The 18299-nt window shown below is 25.9% G+C and overlaps 5 protein-coding genes across 9 annotated transcripts; 2 read left to right on the forward strand and 3 right to left on the reverse strand.

Annotated features, from left to right (window-relative positions):
• Window positions 1-924: 924 nt before the first annotated feature.
• Window positions 925-6707, reverse strand: LOC122521942 (putative leucine-rich repeat-containing protein DDB_G0290503). The gene is made up of 12 exons (XM_043642696.1): window positions 6574-6707; window positions 6276-6364; window positions 6063-6124; window positions 4826-5949; window positions 2768-4783; window positions 2378-2682; window positions 2138-2319; window positions 1858-2012; window positions 1524-1613; window positions 1377-1439; window positions 1112-1234; window positions 925-1013 (listed from the first exon to the last, which is right to left on the reverse strand). The coding sequence occupies exons 1-12, from the start codon at window positions 6601-6603 to the stop codon at window positions 948-950; spliced, it is 4305 nt and encodes a 1434-aa protein (XP_043498631.1). The 5' UTR covers window positions 6604-6707; the 3' UTR covers window positions 925-947.
• Window positions 6708-7445: 738 nt separating this feature from the next.
• On the forward strand, window positions 7446-10319 carry LOC122514626 (kinesin-like protein KIF18A). The gene is made up of 2 exons (XM_043631564.1): window positions 7446-10160; window positions 10242-10319. The coding sequence occupies exons 1-2, from the start codon at window positions 7462-7464 to the stop codon at window positions 10267-10269; spliced, it is 2727 nt and encodes a 908-aa protein (XP_043487499.1). The 5' UTR covers window positions 7446-7461; the 3' UTR covers window positions 10270-10319.
• A 987-nt stretch (window positions 10320-11306) lies between these two features.
• Window positions 11307-12670, reverse strand: LOC122518010. Of its 3 annotated transcripts, XM_043636657.1 has the most exons (5): window positions 12438-12670; window positions 12144-12295; window positions 11871-12060; window positions 11504-11687; window positions 11307-11430 (listed from the first exon to the last, which is right to left on the reverse strand). In XM_043636657.1, the coding sequence occupies exons 3-5, from the start codon at window positions 11975-11977 to the stop codon at window positions 11374-11376; spliced, it is 348 nt and encodes a 115-aa protein (XP_043492592.1). In that variant the 5' UTR covers window positions 11978-12060; window positions 12144-12295; window positions 12438-12670; the 3' UTR covers window positions 11307-11373. The 3 variants fall into 3 exon arrangements, with proteins under 3 accessions (XP_043492592.1, XP_043492606.1, XP_043492598.1); XM_043636671.1 differs by lacking the exons at window positions 12144-12295; window positions 12438-12670 and adding an exon at window positions 12329-12431; XM_043636663.1 differs by lacking the exons at window positions 12144-12295; window positions 12438-12670 and adding an exon at window positions 12296-12431.
• A 412-nt stretch (window positions 12671-13082) lies between these two features.
• Window positions 13083-14419, reverse strand: LOC122518030 (28S ribosomal protein S35, mitochondrial). Of its 2 annotated transcripts, none has more exons than XM_043636682.1 (3): window positions 14148-14419; window positions 13440-14056; window positions 13083-13370 (listed from the first exon to the last, which is right to left on the reverse strand). In XM_043636682.1, exons 1-3 carry the CDS (start codon window positions 14257-14259, stop codon window positions 13104-13106), a joined length of 996 nt encoding a protein of 331 aa, XP_043492617.1. In that variant the 5' UTR covers window positions 14260-14419; the 3' UTR covers window positions 13083-13103. The 2 variants fall into 2 exon arrangements, with proteins under 2 accessions (XP_043492617.1, XP_043492627.1); XM_043636692.1 differs by having other exon boundaries at window positions 13440-14039; window positions 14148-14418.
• A 616-nt stretch (window positions 14420-15035) lies between these two features.
• On the forward strand, window positions 15036-18228 carry LOC122517122 (beta-parvin). 2 transcript variants are annotated; one of them, XM_043635509.1, is made up of 6 exons: window positions 15036-15066; window positions 16111-16251; window positions 16627-16890; window positions 17027-17421; window positions 17495-17738; window positions 17816-18228. In XM_043635509.1, exons 2-6 carry the CDS (start codon window positions 16131-16133, stop codon window positions 17890-17892), a joined length of 1101 nt encoding a protein of 366 aa, XP_043491444.1. In that variant the 5' UTR covers window positions 15036-15066; window positions 16111-16130; the 3' UTR covers window positions 17893-18228. The 2 variants fall into 2 exon arrangements, with proteins under 2 accessions (XP_043491444.1, XP_043491435.1); XM_043635500.1 differs by lacking the exon at window positions 15036-15066 and adding an exon at window positions 15966-16039.
• Window positions 18229-18299: the final 71 nt, after the last annotated feature.

Here is an 18299-nt window from a genome sequence, read left to right on the forward strand (position 1 = left end):
AAAAATATGCGGTTTTTTAAAAAGAAATCGTTAACAATTTTTGTTATACGATTTTTAAATACTGACTGACTTTTCTATAATATAAATTTCGTTCATACGGCATTATTATATATATCATGTTATATTTTACAAATATTTGATAAGAAAACTTAAAATTTATCCTTGTTATCGCCAAAGTATTAATGATTTGTCTAAATAAAAGATTTCTTCTCAATATTGGTGACATATTTGTCAATATATATATATATATAAAATTATTATTTTACTTATATTATATTAATCTATTCACATATTTTGTACATTATTGTAAAGAAAAAAAAGGAAAAAAAAGAAAATACAAAATATGAAGAAATGTGTATACATTTGTCTTACTTAATTATTATTATTATTATTTTTAATCCATATTTGAACGTTGCTTTCGAAAAATGTTACTTAATCTTCGAACTATAGGTGTATTTGAAGCATTCTGTTAAATATTTGGTTAATATTACACATCTTAATAATTATAATAATTAGAATATAAATATTAATTATATATAATTGTATTTTAATTAATTATATCATTCCTTAAAAAGAAATCGTTAACAATTTTTGTTATACGATTTTTAAATACTGACTGACTTTTCTATAATATAAATTTCGTTCATACAGCATTATTATTACATGTTATATTTTACAAATATTTAATAAGAAAACTTAAAATTTACCCTTGTTATCGTCAAAGTATTAATGATTTGTCTAAATAAAAGATTTTTTCTCAATATTGGTGACATATTTGTCACAATATATATATATATATAAAATTATTATTTTACTTATATAATATTAATCTATTCACATATTTTGTACATTATTGTAAAGAAAAAAAAAAGAGAAAAAAAAAGAAAATATAAAATATAAAGAAATGTGTATACATTTGTCTCACTTAATTATTATTATTATTATTTTTAATCCATATTTGAACGTTGCTTTCGAAAAATGTTACTTAATCTTCGAACTCTATTTGAAGCATTCTGTTAAATATTTGGTTAATATTATACATCTTATAATAATTTGAATATAAATATTAATTATATATAATTGTAATTTAATTAATTATATCATTCTTTACCTCATCTTGGCGTTTTAAATTGTGCAATAATCCTTTAGTTCGTCGCGGTGTTGCTGTGGTCCTTCTATCAACATTTCGTTCCTTCAAGATTCTTGAATTTGGGCTTTTCATCAATTCATTACCCTAAATAGTTCATATAAATTAAAAACAATAATTATTTGTTATAATTAAAACATCAAGGATAATTTAAGTTATTAATAATTATTAAAAATTGACTAATTAAACTCTTTTAATAAAAACATGATTACACACAAATTTTACTTACATGTAAAGATAATCTACCTCCATTTTTGCTAGGTGTTGGAGGACCTGGTTTTTTATAGGACGGCTACAATATGAGAATTAAACAATTACACAGAACAAAACAAATACGCTAATTGATAGGAATACATAAATAAAAAAATATGCTTACTTGCGTTCTATCTCTTTTTTTCGTTTTCTGTTCAGGAAGGAGAGTTTGACTTAGACTATCATTAAAGACATCATCAGAAACTGAACCTGTCTAAAAAAAAAAAAGAAATAACAGTACAGCAATATTTACAATAAAGGAAACGTTTTAAATACTTAAAAATAATATATATACAAGGTATCCTATAACTGGTGATACAATCGAGCGATTAAATCATAAATGAAGAATAAAATTTGTTCAAATAAGGCTTTGTTTCTGAAAAATATAAGTTTGAAAATTTATCAAATACATGTGCAGTTACCAGATACACCTTATACATTTTATTTATAAAACTTACTTTTATTTCTTCTTCGGTTAAATATAATGGTTGAAATTGTGTTTCGGCTGGATAAGATGATTTCAAGTGTGGTTTGCAAAGGGAATTTCTCATTTGTAATGCAGATAAACGATCTAAATCTATTACAGGCAAGCCACGACCTTCTTTCATATCCGCTGTATTAAATTAATATATGGATTATTGTAATATATATAAACTAATTCTATCTTATGTGTTTGTGTGTGTGTGTTTTTGCAGTTTAGCAACATCATAACAGTTTCTGAATAAGTTTCTTTTGTACCTAAATAAATATTATCAAAAACTTCTCCTTCTTCATCCTCCGCTTTAAAGGCATTGACCATAGCATGCATATTTTTAGCACTATGTTGTTTCTCATATGTATTTTCCTCTGTCAATGTTTTGGTAAATGTACGTGAATTTTCTTGCATACTATTATCCAAAGGAATTTCTTGTTTTTCTAATCTAAACAAAATAAGAAAAGTCAATATCAAAATATCATTCCTTTTCTTTTTAAACTTACTTAATAGTTCTATGTTGCATAGAAAAATTCGTAGTTTTTGGTTCCATTTGATTACATAGCTTAATCCTAAAATCATTCAATTGCTGTAAAGCTTCTTGTTTTTCTTGCTGCGCAGTTAATAATCTTTCTCCGACATTCCAAAACTGTGAATTTAATTCATTGACATGGGTCTTATATTTATCTATTTCCTCTTTATGCTTCTGACACTGTTGCTCCAATTTTAATTGCAATTGTTCTACTTTAAGCTCTATAGTTTTTTCTTGTTCTTTTTTCAATTTCATCATTTGCTCATTATAAGCTATTTTCTGGGGATACAAATAAAATATTTATAAATATATAATATTAATCAAATAATAATTATATATATTTTAATAAGCGCATTTAACTTACCATTTGTTGCTTCATTTCTTCTAATTTCATTTCATATTTACTATGAATCTCTTTTAATTGAGTTTCAGATATTTTATTTTTAGCCTGCTCTTGTAATTCTTTATGTAATTTATCTCTTTCTTCTTGTAACAATAAAGTGTCTTGTTTCAACTGTGTCACTTGCTTCTTCAGATCATTTAAATCAATTGATTGAGATTTAACATGTGTTACTTCTTTATTCTTTTTATTTTCGGTTCTAACTTCTTCCAATGTTCTTTCTAATTTTGCATTCCTTACTCTCATCATATCTAATTTATTCTTCATTTCTTTTTTCTCTTTCACTAATTGATCGATCTGTACTTGCAGTTTTTTATCGTTAAAAGTTTGTTTAACTTGCCCAGCTACACAATTCTTTTCATATGAACTAATTGAATGTCTAAAAGCTTCTATCTCTTTTTCAGATTTAGTAATATCATTGCACATATTACTGATGTTTTTTAATTCTCCTTTGATTATTTCTTCCTCTTTGACATCATTTTCTTCTATATTACATTCAATAGTGGAACTTTCTTTATTACCATTTAAATACTGCAAATAAATGTTCATTAATTTCTGCTCCATGTTAGAAAATTTCTTCCACATAAAATCGGTTATGGATTTAATATTTTGAAAATGATTAATATCATATTCATTCAACATTTTTTGAAGAATGTTTTTCTTAGTTTGCAACTGCTCTATATCTTTACATTTAAGATCGTTAGTGATAGTAGATAAATTATTAAATTCATTTAATACTTGATCCCATTTTTGTTTCAATGAAATGAAAGAGTCATTCGAATTTTCCAATGACAAAATAAGTGTAGATAAAATCTCTTGTATTTTTTCCTTTTCTTTAATAATATTTTGAATATAACTCTTATGATTTTGTTCTGATATTTCAAAATCATTTACCTTTTGTCTCAATATTATATTTTCATTTTGAACTTCTACGTTATCAATTATAATTTTCTTTTGATCATCAATGATTTTTTCTAAATTCGTGTTTTTTATAGATAAATGTAATATATCTTCTTTAATTGCTTTCACATCATTAATAGCAAAGATAATTATCTCTGATATAATGTTGAATTCATTGTTACCATTTGTCTGTGATTCATCTGATATATTCTCAACAGTACTGTCATGTGCATGCGTAGAATTTAAAAGTTGTGAAAACGTACACTTTAATTTTTTAATATAATCTTTTAATTCTTTACACGTTTCTACAATTTCTTTACTTTTTTTATTTACAGTATCATGACATTCTTTAAATACATTAAGCTCATCCGTTTTTATTTTTAAAGACTCTTGCAATTCGCTAATATTATTCTCTAAATCAGAAATTATAATATCTTTGTTAGCAAGTTTACATTCTAAATTACTTCTTAACGACTTTTCTTTTTCAAACTGTGAACAAAGTTTTTTTTTCGCCAGATTAAACTGAGTTTGCAAGTGATTTAATTGTAAGGATTTTTCTTGTAACGCTTTTTCGTGCCTCATTAACGCATTGTCATGAACAGATTTTGCATTTTGGATAGTTCTAATAATTTCTTTCAATATCATTTCTGATGCAATTGTTTCTTTAGACAATTTATCTATTTGCGATCGTAATATTAATATTGTTTCGTCTTTTAATTTGATATCCATGTTTAATTGCTCTAATAAATGTTGTTTATCTAATAATTGCGTTTCTAATTGTATGACAGACTCTTTTGTCTTATTATCACTTTCTTTTTGTATGTGGATCAAACGATCTTTTTCCACATTTAAATTTTTTATATTTAAATGTAAAGAGCTTATTTCACTGTCCTTAGATTCAATCAATTTTAAAATATTGTTATGTTCTGTTACAAGAGATTCTGCTTTGACCAATGCAGCCCTCAAGTCGGAAGATTTTACAGATTCATCATGCAATAATTTATTCAAATTATCTATTTTTTCTTTTAATACTTTCTCATGTTCTTCACTTTGCAATAGAAGTTCGTCTTTACGAGCTAATAAATCTTCTAAACTCTTATTTATTGTTATATTATTTTCCTCTAGAGATACAATTTTTTCTTGAGCATCATTTAATTCTAATTTTAAATCATTTAACATTTTTACCTCATTTTGCAAGATTGATATTAAATGCGTTGAATCTTTATGTTCTTTTAAAGTGATTTCTAATTTTTCTTTTAACTGATTAAGTTGTGTTTTTAATAAAGTATTTTCATTTCTTACTTCTTGAAGTTGGACGTCAATAACTGAACTTAAAGTTTCACTTGTATTCATAGGTACCAACAAAGAATTTTCTAATATTGCCCCATCAACTTCAAAGCTGTCTTCTATCGATGTTCCATTTAATTTTCTTAAATGTGCACGTAAATCTTCATTAATTATTTTAAGATCTACTATTTCTCTTTCCTTAGACTCTATTTCTACCGTTAATACTTCTATAGATCTTTCTAAGCCATTGCACTTTTCGTTAAGACTTATATTTTTTTTCTCTAAAAATGTTAATTTTTCTGTAATAGTTGTTTTATGATCTTCCAATTTAATAACATTATCTTGAGATTCGATTAACTGATTTTCTAATTTATGTATTTCTCGTTTATAATAATCTTCATTGTGAAATGTATTCTTTCCTTTTTTACAAGATCTTGGAGTTGCTAGTTTATTTTTTTCTTCTTTTAATTTTTTTATTTCTAATGATTTTTCTTCCAGTAATTTCATTAAACGTTGCACTTGGTTTTTTTCTATTTTTAAATCCTCTTGAAGATCTGCTTTTTCAAACCTCTCCACTTCTAATTCGGATTTTAAAAGTCTTAACTCACGATTTCTTTCATTTAAAATTCTACTGCTTTGGGCAGAACGTACTACCGGAGAACCAAAAAATTCCTTAAGAGAACGTGTATTTGGCGTTTTAAATACATTTTTATTTTCAATTCCAATTAACTCCATTATAGCGTCTCTTAATATTTCAAAAGAAATAGACTTTCCATAAGGTAATACCATTTCAAGAAAAGATTTAATTTTAATTTGTGTTTCATGTTGTAATTTAGTACACATCGGTAAATGAAAAGTAGAATTCTGACTCGCATAAGATAGTACTAATGACATGATATATAAGTCTTCAGGATATTTTTCAACTTGATCCCTATTAATTTGAAATTCAGGATATTCATCTAAGGGAAAAATAATTTTGCTTAATGAATATGCTGGTAAAATATTGCAAACAAAAACTGAGGCACCCTGTATATATTATATATATATAAACAATATTTATATACACATTTACCTTTAATAAATGCAGTAAGAATATCTTTATCATTAGAACTGCTTATATCTTTTCTGAAAGTCCTATAAAAAATAATAATTAAAATTAGTTTACGAATATATATATAGGAAGGGATTACATATTTGAAAATTTCATTTAATTAGTTCTCAATTACTTTAAATTATTAAGTAAAATACATATAAAATAAACATATAAATTGTTAATCATACTTACAATGATTCAATTAACTTTCCATACAACTGTTTCTCTTTTAATTCTTCTATATCTTTAATTGGTGTTTCCAAAACATTTAAACAATTAATCTGAAATACAAGTCAGATGTTAATTAAGAACTACAGTGAATACAATTAAAGAAAATCATATTAAAACGTTACAATGTTTCCAATTATTAAATTTATTGAAAGTATAAACATAGTTATTCAAAATAATCACAATAAACATAAATATAAAATGCAACTTATATTTGATCAAATTTTAATTAATTTATGAATACTTTAAGGTAATTTCGTACCCACTCAATAATTATTTGTAACCAATCCATAATTCAATATATGAATACACAAACTCATTCAATTTCAAAAAATTCAATAAATTTCAAAAATCGTTTTGCTTGCTTTGACACTCTATCGTCCTGTTCAAGATCCGTTTAATTTCAAAAATTTTACTTGAATTCTACCTTACCGGAAGTTAACGATCATTGGTTTAATTTTTCAGGAAGTAATAAAGGAATATATAATTTAATCTAGGAATTTTTACTTTTTCAAATTCCATCTAAAAATAAATTTTAAAAATGAATATTTTTCATATATTATAAATATACCATAGACTATAAGATTTATATAATATTAATACTTAATAACAAATATCATTCTTTGAATAATTTTTACTACTAAAAACGATGTTTAAATTATAAATTAAAAGAACATACTAATTGTTTTCACCTCTAGTAGAATATTATCAGATATTTTTATAGTAGTACTTCATAATATAGTTATTTTCGATAGTGAAATATAAGGTTGGCAGAACTGGCATCTGAAAAATTTGAATTTCAAAGCTTAGCTTGTTTTCTCAACGGTTAGAAGTCGTTTACGAAGAGTTAAGTGAAACTTAAACAGCATATTGAAATATTTTTAGTGCAATTAAATGAAGAATTCGGAAAGAGGTGTTAAAGAAAAAAAGAAATAAAAACTTTTTAAAAGTGTTAATAAAAATTGAATAAGAATAGACAAAAGTAAGAAATGGTACAATTACATTGTTAATGAAGATTATTGTTTTCTTTGCGGGTCATATTGTTAAGAAAATAAAAAAGAAAGAAATAGAAAGAAAAGAGAAGAAAAAAAAGAAGAAGAAGAAGAAGAAGTATTAGATTATTAAGAACTTTTGTCAAATTTACGTTATAATGGTATATAATAAGAAAGATCAGGCCAAAGCATTTTCGCCTAACAAGGTGAAAAAATTTGGAAAAAAACGATTATCTGGAAACTTGTTAAAAACAAGTGCAAATGGAAACAGCGCAGCATCATCATCAACATCAACATCAACATCAACATCAACATCATCATCATCATTATCATCATCATTGGTAAACAAAAATAAATCAGAAACAAATATAAAAGTAATAGTACGAGTTCGACCACCAAATATTAATGAATTGCAACTTAATTCTAAGACAATCGTCAATATACTTGATGATAAAATGTTAATATTTGACCCTAAGGAAAAGGAAAATCCTTTTTATTATCAAGGTGTTGTACAGAAAGGTCGTGATTTATTGAAAAAACAAAACAAAGAATTACAATTTATGTTTGATAGAATTTTTGGCGACACTTCTACAAATAATGATATATTTGAAGGGACTACAAAAGAATTAATTTTAAGTCTTTTAAATGGTTATAATTGTTCTGTATTCGCATATGGTGCAACGGGTGCTGGAAAGACTCATACTATGTTAGGTAGTGATAATGATCCTGGTTTAACTTATCGCACTGTAGCAGAATTGTTCTCTCAAATAGAAAGCCAAAGTAGGCATAATGAATTTAATTTAGGTGTATCTTATTTAGAAATTTATAATGAAAATGTTCAAGATTTATTACATAAGTCTGCACAATTGCATTTAAGAGAAGACAGTAGAAACGCGGTTATCGTTGCAGGACTTAAAATTATTCCTATACAAAACGCAGAAGAATTGTTATCTTTATTAGCTAAAGGCAATAAAAATCGTACTCAACATCCTACAGATGCAAATCAAGAGAGTAGCCGAAGTCATGCAGTTTTTCAAGTTTATATTCAAATTACTAATAGATTGAATGGTCAGACAAGACACGTTAAATTGTCTATGATCGATTTAGCTGGATCCGAAAGGGCATCAGTCACTGGATGTAAAGGCGCTCGATTTAAAGAAGGTGCTAACATAAATAAGTCTTTATTAGCACTTGGAAATTGTATCAATAATTTAGCGGATGGCGTTAAACATATACCTTATAGAGATTCTAAACTCACTCGTCTCTTGAAGGATTCTCTTGGTGGTAATTGTCAAACTGTTATGATTGCTAATATATCACCTTCTAATTTGAATTATGAAGATACATATAACACTCTCAGATATGCGAATAGAGCTAAAAAAATAAAAACATGTGTTAAAAAGAATATTGTATCTTGCGAAATGTATATATCTGGATATATTAAAATAGTAGAAGAACAAAAGAAAGAAATTAATTTCTTAAAGCAACAATTAGCAGCTTATGAAAGTGGATTAGTGCAAGTACAACCTGAACTTAAGGAAACCAAAGTTGTTACTGAGAAAATAGATGATAGTTTAACAGAAATAAATAATAAGTTATTAGAACTGTGTCATAGGAAAAAATCATTAAGCGACAAGATGTTATCTTTGGAAAGTGCAGACAAAATATTATGTTTTAGAATGCATTACAAAAAGGTTGCCGATCAAAGATTACATAATTTAACGGCAGCTGTGGACATTTTGTCTTCTGAAGAACAGAATGCAAGTGGAAAAACAAGAATAAACAAATCTTTAGATTACTTTAAACGACAAAGAAGTTCCTTGAAAGTACAAATGGAAGGAGTTTGGAAAGAACTATGTGCAGTCGAGGAAGAAATGCAAAAGCTAAATGCTGAGATTTTATATAAAAATTTGCGTGATAAATTAGCAGATGTTTATTCTTCTTCAACCCAAGAAATAGACACATGTATTGTGCAACAACAGTATGAACATGTTAAGAAAATCGTTAGTTTACAACAATGTGAATTGCATTCAATGTGTAGCATACACAAACTAATAAGTTCAATATTACAAAGCTATCATAATTTGATAAATGATTATGGGATAATGACTAAGGAAATGAAAGAAGAATTTAAACAGTTAATTAAATCCCTCGAAGGTGTTAGAAATATCAAATGGTCAGATTCAGAAATGATTGACGAAGAAAAAGATTTTTACAGTTTATCATGTTTAAGTATACCTCAGTTAAAAGATCCCCTCAATCATGAAGTGCCAGTATTTGTAGAATCAGTTATTAACGAAGAAGATCATAATGATCAAATTATTGAGGATGTTTTAAGTAAAACATTTAATTTGAACACTTGTGAAACAGAAAATACAGTTGAAGTTTTAGATACAACCATTACATTAGATAAAAAAAATATAACTAATTCAATAATAAATACTGAACAGAATTCAATAATAAATACTGAACAGAATCCAATACAAATTATAAATAAAAATGGTACAAGTAATCATTCAGCATCTTTACAGAATAAATTAAAGAGGTCTTTACATCCGAATAATAAAATTTCTTCAAAACAATTTAAAAAAACGCATCAAAAACACAAAATTTTCAATCATGCTGTTGAATCGTCTGATAAAGAGAACAAGAATACACAACAAAAGCAACATCCTGTTATGAGTGCTAAAAGTATTGCTATTTTAAATAGCTTAAAAGAGGATAAGATTAAAACAATGTCGTGCGTCTCTATAAAATCATCCAAACCAATATTAGAAGATGCATCATTAAAATTAGTAAGGATAAAAGAGAGACGTGGACTTGGGTCTGCACACCCTTATCAAAAATCAAAACAGAAGTAAGTGATACTTTAGAAATATATTCCAAATAATCTATTGACGTGATTAACGGATGCACATTATGGTTTTTATTTTTATAGGTGTACATTGACTCCAACTAAAATATAATTGACAATAAACCAAAAAGATATTCCAAATTATCTATTGACTTAATTAACGGATGCATATTATGGTTTTTATTTTTATAGATGTACATTGACTCCAACTAAAATATAATTGACAATAAACCAAAATCGATTGTAGATATGCATATATATTTTCTGTTTACTATATTGATAATGAGATTGAATACAGACATGATTATAATAACATGAGGAGAGAATTTTAAATTCATTGAAACTAACTTTATATTTGAAATATCAATAAAACTTTTAGATTAATTTTGCTTCGTATATTGTATTTATGTATTTTGTTACTCATTAAATGTAAATAATAACGTTTTTTATTTAATTTATAAATAAAAATTTTTTATATTCTAATAATATACAATAATAATATCTTTGAAATTCTCGATATGGAGTAAGTAATTATCATTGATCATATCTGCAAAATTAATTAATAGCTATTATAATTAAATTCTAATATTACATTTGGAAATAAGACTGAGATATATTTCATTATCATATATTTTAAAAGGAAATATCTTATTATTTGATACTGTTTACATATTATTTTGTAGATTATTATTATATAAGTTGCACATGATACAGTTTTAGTATTTCATTATATGCAAATTTCATAGTATTTGTTATATATATTTATATTATATGTGCAGTTTCATAATATTAAGTAAAAATTTATTAATGTATAATCTAATAAATTACCTAATATTAGTTAAAATACTTGTATATAATGATGTATTATTATGAATTGATATTTGTATGTAGCAATACTAAACATGTAGAAATATGTATAATTTGGATAAAATTAACATTTTATGAAAGACTATGTCAAGAATAAAAGAAAAAAGAAAAAAGAAAAGAACACACAGTTCGTATAAGCAATTGTAGAATTACAGTTGTAGAATTCTTTACATATAATAATAAGTACAATTTGTAAACATATTATATATTGTATTTTAGTATAATATTTTTATATTGGGTCGTCAAATATGAAATTAAAAAAAGACAAAATTGATAATACAATGTACTACAAATTTTATATTGTCAACCCAATAATATACTTCATAAATATATTTTATCTTGTAGTAGCTTATAAAGGTACCATGTTGGATTGGTCATCTTCAATTGAGCCTTCGTTAAGATTCTCCTACAACATACAGATATGTTAAAATAATTAATATAATATGTTCTATGTAAGTAAAAAATGAAGGGGCACTTACATAGTCATCCAATGCATGTAATATACGTCTTGTAATTCCCACATTTTTTAATTGTGAAGATGATTCACGACTATTAACTATTGTTGGTATGATGGATCTTGAACGATCAAATAATGATGCAAAGGACTGCAATAAGAATGCTAAAAATGCTAATGATGCTAAAACGCTAATGGGATCAAAAGTCCTGAAACATATAGATGATAATTGCTCTCAGTTTGTTCTTAGATGTTCTTAGTTCGTATCCTTGATGTATCCACAAAAAAATATATTAAAGTGTAACATATCTATACATTGAGCACACTTTACATGTATTCAGAAGCACTATAAAAATGGTTAATATAAATGAGTTTTAAAAATATTAACTTACGGATAATATGTTGCTGTGGCAGGTGCTCCAAAACCATTATAGTAACTTCTCGCTTGAAGACCTGTTTCTTGTTTACTATATTCTTCTTGAATCAGTGGATAATGCATATCCGATTTTCTTTTATACGGTGTATTAAACGTTTCAATCAAATAACCAACAGCTAAATTTTGGCAAGATGATGGATCATGCACTGTTGAAAAACGTAAATTTGAATTTGTAATATAATAACAGTTGTTTCAATATACAATTTTGAGTATGCATAAGCTTATTTACAATTTTCAATTCACATTCGCACAAAGCAATTAATTTTTACAATGTTCCAATCTCCAATTTACTCTGTATCACAATCTGATCTAATAATAATCTAATAATTAAATCTCTCTATGCCGCGCTTGTATCTTTATATAGCCTAACAGGCACGTTACCTTTAAATTATAAACATATGGTTAATGCCTAACCTTGACTAACAGTAGACTAAATACAAACATTTATCAATATTGACAAAATTTAAAGCTCAGTCGTTAAGTCAAAATAGTTTAGAATCTTCTAAATCGCTAATTCTCTTACAGATTATTGAAATTTGTTGATAGATAAAAAATATGCGATTCCTCTTTAAAATTAACAATAAAACAAGATAATTCTATCACTATCACAATTACTATTCGTAGCATTCTATTTCTAAAGAAATAAATTTTCATTCAATTTCTCTTTTTGTACGATTCTACATATCGAGTATTAGCAGACTGTACGGATTTCTTGAAATGTCAATATATTTATAAATATGTTTAATGTGTATCATTGTGTAAAATTATGTTGTTTCAAATCATTATATGCTCTACTTATTCGTCGCGCAATATATAGTCTTATTATACGGGAGTTTTATAGTAATTGGAATACATCTACTGTAACAAATGTATGTATTACATGCAATATGTACTATGCATATATATATACATTATGTTTACTTCATATTATCTCCCTTATTTGATAAAGAAAGAAAATAAATTATATTTTTTTGACAAGAAATATTATTAAAAAATAAAGTAAGTATAATATTATCATTAAATGCATTACTTGAAATTATACAAATTCAAATAATCTCTCTTACGGCAATTATACAAATTTTAATAATATTGTGTGTGTGTGTGTGTGAATAAATAATATAACAATAATATAAAATTAATAAAATTTAACTATATAGCATACACAAAATTTCATATAATTTTGTTTATTTTAATTTATATTAGTACATTTAAGATTAAGTATATTTTTAACTGCTTCTTTATATCTAGTTAATGTATATTCATCTTCTCCTTGGTTTATGAGTTCGGAAACAGCAATCTTATATTCCGTAGCAGAAGGAATAGTTTCAATATCTACATTGGTTGACGTTTCTGGCCAGCTGTGTAATTTAATCAAAGTTTGACGACTTTTACTTTTGTCCCAATCATAATATTCCATATCTGGTTCAGATTTTTCAGTTTCCCAAGCTTCTATACGCTAGATATATATAATAATTTGTTAATAATTGTTAATAAATAATTAACAGTTGAAGGCTTAGCGACTTACCCAAGATTCATGAAATAATGCTACAAGTAAATATTCAACGTATTCCAGATTTTGTTTTCTAGTTGGACATCTATCAGCTGTTATTGTTATTATATTTGTTTCTGGATTATATTTATTTCCAATTAATCTAAGTAGTTTATCTTTAGCGTGACTATCCAAGGTAAGAGAATTTAAATTAACTTTTAAGCTTACAATTCTTGCAAGTGGTTCTCTGATAGTAGGAGAAGAATAACAATAATCTGAGGTAATAATATCTAATGGAAAATGTCGATTGCACTCTTCTTCTGTTTCCAATTCTTTAGGCCAGCTAGTGCAAAATTGTTTTAAGGCTTCGCAATGTCTTTTTACCGCAGGTGGAGTAAGATGTAAGAAATTAGGTATTTTCATTAACTCTGCATTTCCATATTTACCAGGAGGTACATTATCACCTTCTATATAACCCTGGCGTAAAGGAAGCGGAACAACATGTGGATTAAAAGAACGAGGACCAGGCCAAACTAATGGCCAATCTTGTTTAGAAGACATTTCATCACATGCTGGAGGAGGTAATTTGTATTCCTGTTTCTTTTTTTTATCAAACGTCTTTTTTTGCGGTATTAACTGTAATACACGAAACTCTACGAATACAAAGATTTGTAAAAATAAAACAGCATTAAATTAAGTTTTTATTAATCTAAAATTTAAATTATATTATTTAATCAAACATACCTCTTGTAGTGGTAGGTTCTATATTTGTTTGATTCGACACAGAAGTAGAATAAAACATCCTTAATAGTGGAAAAATAAGATTTTTTTCACAATGTCGTATAAATATCAACATATTTCAAGTAATATATTATACTTTTAAAAATTATACGTATTGATTATATATATGTTTGAAAATGTTTTTCCTCTTTTACATTTAAATATGCACCTTAAATTAACTGCTTATGCGGTTACTATTATTACAGTTAAATAGGTTAGGATATCATTTATATTACTTTACTGCCATCTATCACGATTTTTTTGAAGAAAAAAAATTGAAAATACTGAAATATTCCCATTTTAAATATAATTTATAACAATTTAATACTGTCAATAACATCCTATATTATCAATTAAATTAAGATTCTATTTATCTTATATAAACAGTAAAATACAATATTGTTGTTTCATAGATCATTATCTCATTGACCATAGATCATTTTTCTAAGTGAATAAAAACAAATAAATGATTTGATACATTTTTCGCGCCTTTTTTGTGTGAATAAATTACTTAATAACTTTTAAAACCACAATCGAACAAGAATCTTTTATCGCATGCGGATGTTAAGTTTCCTTTTACCGTCATAACTGATTTGGTCGAACAAAGTATAAGTAAAAAAATCTTTTGTGAATAATATAAAAGATTTAGATCCTTTTTTAAATTGTATTTTATTAAAATACACTATAATAAATATTCTTTTAAATATTATTTTCTTTTGTAGAATATAAATATTACAATTAATAATATTATTAACAATGGAAGAAGAAAAAAATTCGATAATTTACGATAATTGTCAAAATTTTAAAATAGAATATGTTACCAATGAAGAAATTACATTGGACATAAAAAACGATTCAAATGATATCAACAAACAACTTAAAGGTGAGTTTTCGTTCTTTTATATTCATATTGATTTAAGGGGTTATATCCAGTTGCGAGCGCAAAAAAACACGTTTTTTAAAGAATTTTTTTTGGAAAGATCTTTTATTTAACATTTATATAAAAAACATGTACTTATAGCAAATTTCTTAAACTTTAAGACCCCGTTGTCCGATTTCAAAAATGTAATATTGTACTGCTTCTGTAGACGATCTCCTGGAAGTCCTCCAGAAAAAGGTGTCCGGCGGTGAACACGATATCTCATGTTTGGATTATGTAAAATGAAAAAATCTAGCAAATTTCTTTAGTCGATAGATGAATACAGGTATTCACGCGAAGAAATAAACAAATTTTGGTTTTTGACAAAATGGCATCTATTTGAAAAATATTTTTCGTTTTTGACTGAAATTTTCGCTCCAAATTGTTAAAAAAAAATAATAATAATTTTTTAAAATCTTATTCCTCCCGTCAATACCTGAGGAATATATCTAAGAAGATTGTGTAAAAATTCGAAATCGATCGGTCCGAGCCATTTCGGAGAAATCTTGCTCACCGACTTTGAAAACACTGTTTCGAGAAAAACGCGTTTAAAGTTTCAAAGAGACGTTTACACTCATTTAAAACTTTTGTTTGTAGCTTACATGGAGTAAAGAATATTTCCCGGATCAACTAGAAATTTTCAGAGAATATATTTAAATATATGTACATTCCGGAAATGCAAAAAAGAATCGATTTTTTGAAAATTCTAACTGGATATAACCCCTTAAATAAGAAACTTAAGTTATCATTTTAATAATTATTTTTTAATTACTTTCGTTAAAGTTCAAGTTTATCATTTCAAAATACGCGCCATTTCGTAAAATTGAAAAAATAAAAAATGCGCTTGCGCACAATATTGCTTTCTATTTCAATCGAGCTTAAGAATCGTTTGAGTAGCGTATGTGGTCATAAGTGATCAGTGATCTGTAGTGTTATTGTTAGTGTAAAAACTCTATAGTTTTCTACTATTGAATTCACTATTGAATGCTTTATTGTATTTTATTATAGATAAGGATTACAATATTGGGATGATGGCATCCCCACGTCCGAAATCACCACGTCCCCCAATTTCATCAAAAAAGGATGAAAAAGAAGAAAGTTTTTGGGATAAAATTGGAACCCTTGGTCGAAAGAAACGAATCAAAGAAGGTATGACTTGGACGTATAAAATTATACGTGACATCATATCTATGCATTAAATACTTTCCTTATTTGGAGAGTATTTCTATTTGTCAACATTTTAAATACATGAGAATAGGAAAATACAATTTATTTATTTTTAATCTTTACTATGTCAGATATGTCAATTAACTTTGATATATAAATAAATAAACATTTAAATAATAAAAATTTAATTTAATTTTATATACTAATTTTATATATCTTTCTTTTTATAGATTACAATTTATTCATATAAGCATTAATTGATATAATTACTTACTCTTATATTAAAATAATATTAATTATTATTATTAATTTATTAATATTGTATTTTTATTAATAAATATTGCTTTTATTTGTTAGTACAAGAAGTTCAAGAGGAAGGTAAATATGCTATTGATTCACCCGGATATGCTGCTACAGCTGATATGTCACCAGAAGAATATGCTCTCGACGAGAATGAAGAACGTTCAATGATTGAACCAAGAGCATTAGAAGATTCTAAGCTTCAAGAACTTATATATGTTCTATTAGAATGGATTAATGACGAACTAGCTAATCAACGTATTATTGTAAAAGATATTGTAGAAGATCTGTATGATGGACAAGTACTACAAAAGCTTTTAGGTATAATTACTATATTAAATTTCATTATTTCTTATTTTCTTATTTTCTAATTTAATTTTTGTATATCCAATGTTAATATGTTAATATGTTTAATATTCCAATGTTTAATATAAAATAAAGTTAAAATCATTTATAGAAAAATTGACTGGAGAAAAGTTAGATGTACCAGAAGTGACGCAATCAGAAGAAGGACAAAAACAAAAATTGGCTGTTGTTTTGGGAGCTATCAATCGTATATTGGGACGATATCCACCTTATAAATGGAGCGTAGAATCTGTCCGTTCTAAAAATATTGTCCCTATTTTACACATATTAGTTGGTTTAGCACGACAGTTTAGAGCACCTGTCAGATTGCCAGAGAGAGTAGCAGTTCAAATGGTAGTTGTGAGAAAAAAGGATGGACAATTAATGCACAGAACTGTACGAGAAGAAATTACTTCTATTTATGATGATCTGGGAATGCGTTGTGAGAGAGATGCATTCGACACATTGTTCGATCATGCACCAGATAAGCTTGCCGTAGTTAAACAAGTAAGTATGTCTATGTTAAAGTATATTTTATATAAATTAGTTGAAAAAAATAATTATAAAACTTTTGTTTTAGTCTTTGATTACTTTTGCCAATAAACATTTGAGCAAAGTGCATTTGGAAGTTACTGATCTTGATACACAATTTCACGATGGTGTCTTCTTGACGTTATTATTAGGACTTTTAGAAGGATTTTTTGTTCCATTAGGAAACTTCCATTTGACACCAAAAACCCATGATCAAAAAGTTCACAATGTTTCTTTTGCATTTGATATTATGCAAGATATAGGATTACCTAAACCTAAGGCCAGACCTGAAGGTTAGTAATTTATCATAATGTGTTTATTAATATTTTAATTTTTGTTTTTTTATTTTTTTCTTATGTTTCTTTTACAGACATTGTGAATTTGGACTTGAAGTCCACTCTTCGTGTTCTATATAATCTTTTTACTAAATATAAAGGTCTGAATTGATATATTTTTTATAAAAGTAAATAAGAGAGGAATATATATATAATGTTGATAGATCAAATATGATTGTGTTAGTTTATGTTTAATAGCGTAATAACTCAAAAGTATGTCACATATTTATAAATTTTAACAATCGGAAAACTGCCACTAATCGTAATAATATTTATCTAACAATAAGTGGTTATTTTAAATTAATCTTATACTTTAATATAATGAATTTGTCTATTTTCTATAGAACATGAAAGTCATGTGCCTTCTAACGTAATAATTGAACCAAAGTATATTAGAATTATCTTTGTATACTTACAAGGAATTAAAAGAAATGCTGTTGACGTAAAATCCGTTTAATGGATTTTTTCTCACATTATTTGTATATGCGATTCGCATACAAAAAAAAAGTTAAAAAGTAA

The sequence above is a fragment of the Polistes fuscatus genome, unplaced genomic scaffold (genome assembly GCF_010416935.1).
Source record: "Polistes fuscatus isolate 324 unplaced genomic scaffold, CU_Pfus_HIC Scaffold1, whole genome shotgun sequence".
Taxonomy (NCBI): Eukaryota; Metazoa; Arthropoda; class Insecta; order Hymenoptera; family Vespidae; genus Polistes; species Polistes fuscatus.

Coding starts and splice junctions, on each gene's coding strand:
- LOC122514626 (XM_043631564.1), top strand. CDS start 7,462: ATGGTATATAATAAGAAAGATCAGGCCAAAGCATTTTCGCCTAACAAG. Junction 10,161..10,241: donor TATCAAAAATCAAAACAGAA/GTAAGTGATACT, acceptor TTATTTTTATAG/GTGTACATTGACTCCAACTA.
- LOC122518010 (XM_043636657.1), bottom strand. CDS start 11,977: ATGCATTATCCACTGATTCAAGAAGAATATAGTAAACAAGAAACAGGT. Junction 11,688..11,870: donor GCCACAGCAACATATTATCC/GTAAGTTAATAT, acceptor TATATGTTTCAG/GACTTTTGATCCCATTAGCG. Junction 11,431..11,503: donor TACATGCATTGGATGACTAT/GTAAGTGCCCCT, acceptor TGTATGTTGTAG/GAGAATCTTAACGAAGGCTC.
- LOC122521942 (XM_043642696.1), bottom strand. CDS start 6,603: ATGGATTGGTTACAAATAATTATTGAGTGG. Junction 2,013..2,137: donor TTTTGATAATATTTATTTAG/GTACAAAAGAAA, acceptor AATTTAATACAG/CGGATATGAAAGAAGGTCGT. Junction 1,440..1,523: donor AAAAAAGAGATAGAACGCAA/GTAAGCATATTT, acceptor CTCATATTGTAG/CCGTCCTATAAAAAACCAGG.
- LOC122518030 (XM_043636682.1), bottom strand. CDS start 14,259: ATGTTGATATTTATACGACATTGTGAAAAAAATCTTATTTTTCCACTA. Junction 14,057..14,147: donor AGAACCTACCACTACAAGAG/GTATGTTTGATT, acceptor TTGTATTCGTAG/AGTTTCGTGTATTACAGTTA. Junction 13,371..13,439: donor CATTATTTCATGAATCTTGG/GTAAGTCGCTAA, acceptor ATATATATCTAG/CGTATAGAAGCTTGGGAAAC.
- LOC122517122 (XM_043635509.1), top strand. CDS start 16,131: ATGATGGCATCCCCACGTCCGAAATCACCACGTCCCCCAATTTCATCA. Junction 16,252..16,626: donor AAAGAAACGAATCAAAGAAG/GTATGACTTGGA, acceptor TTTATTTGTTAG/TACAAGAAGTTCAAGAGGAA. Junction 17,422..17,494: donor AGCTTGCCGTAGTTAAACAA/GTAAGTATGTCT, acceptor CTTTTGTTTTAG/TCTTTGATTACTTTTGCCAA.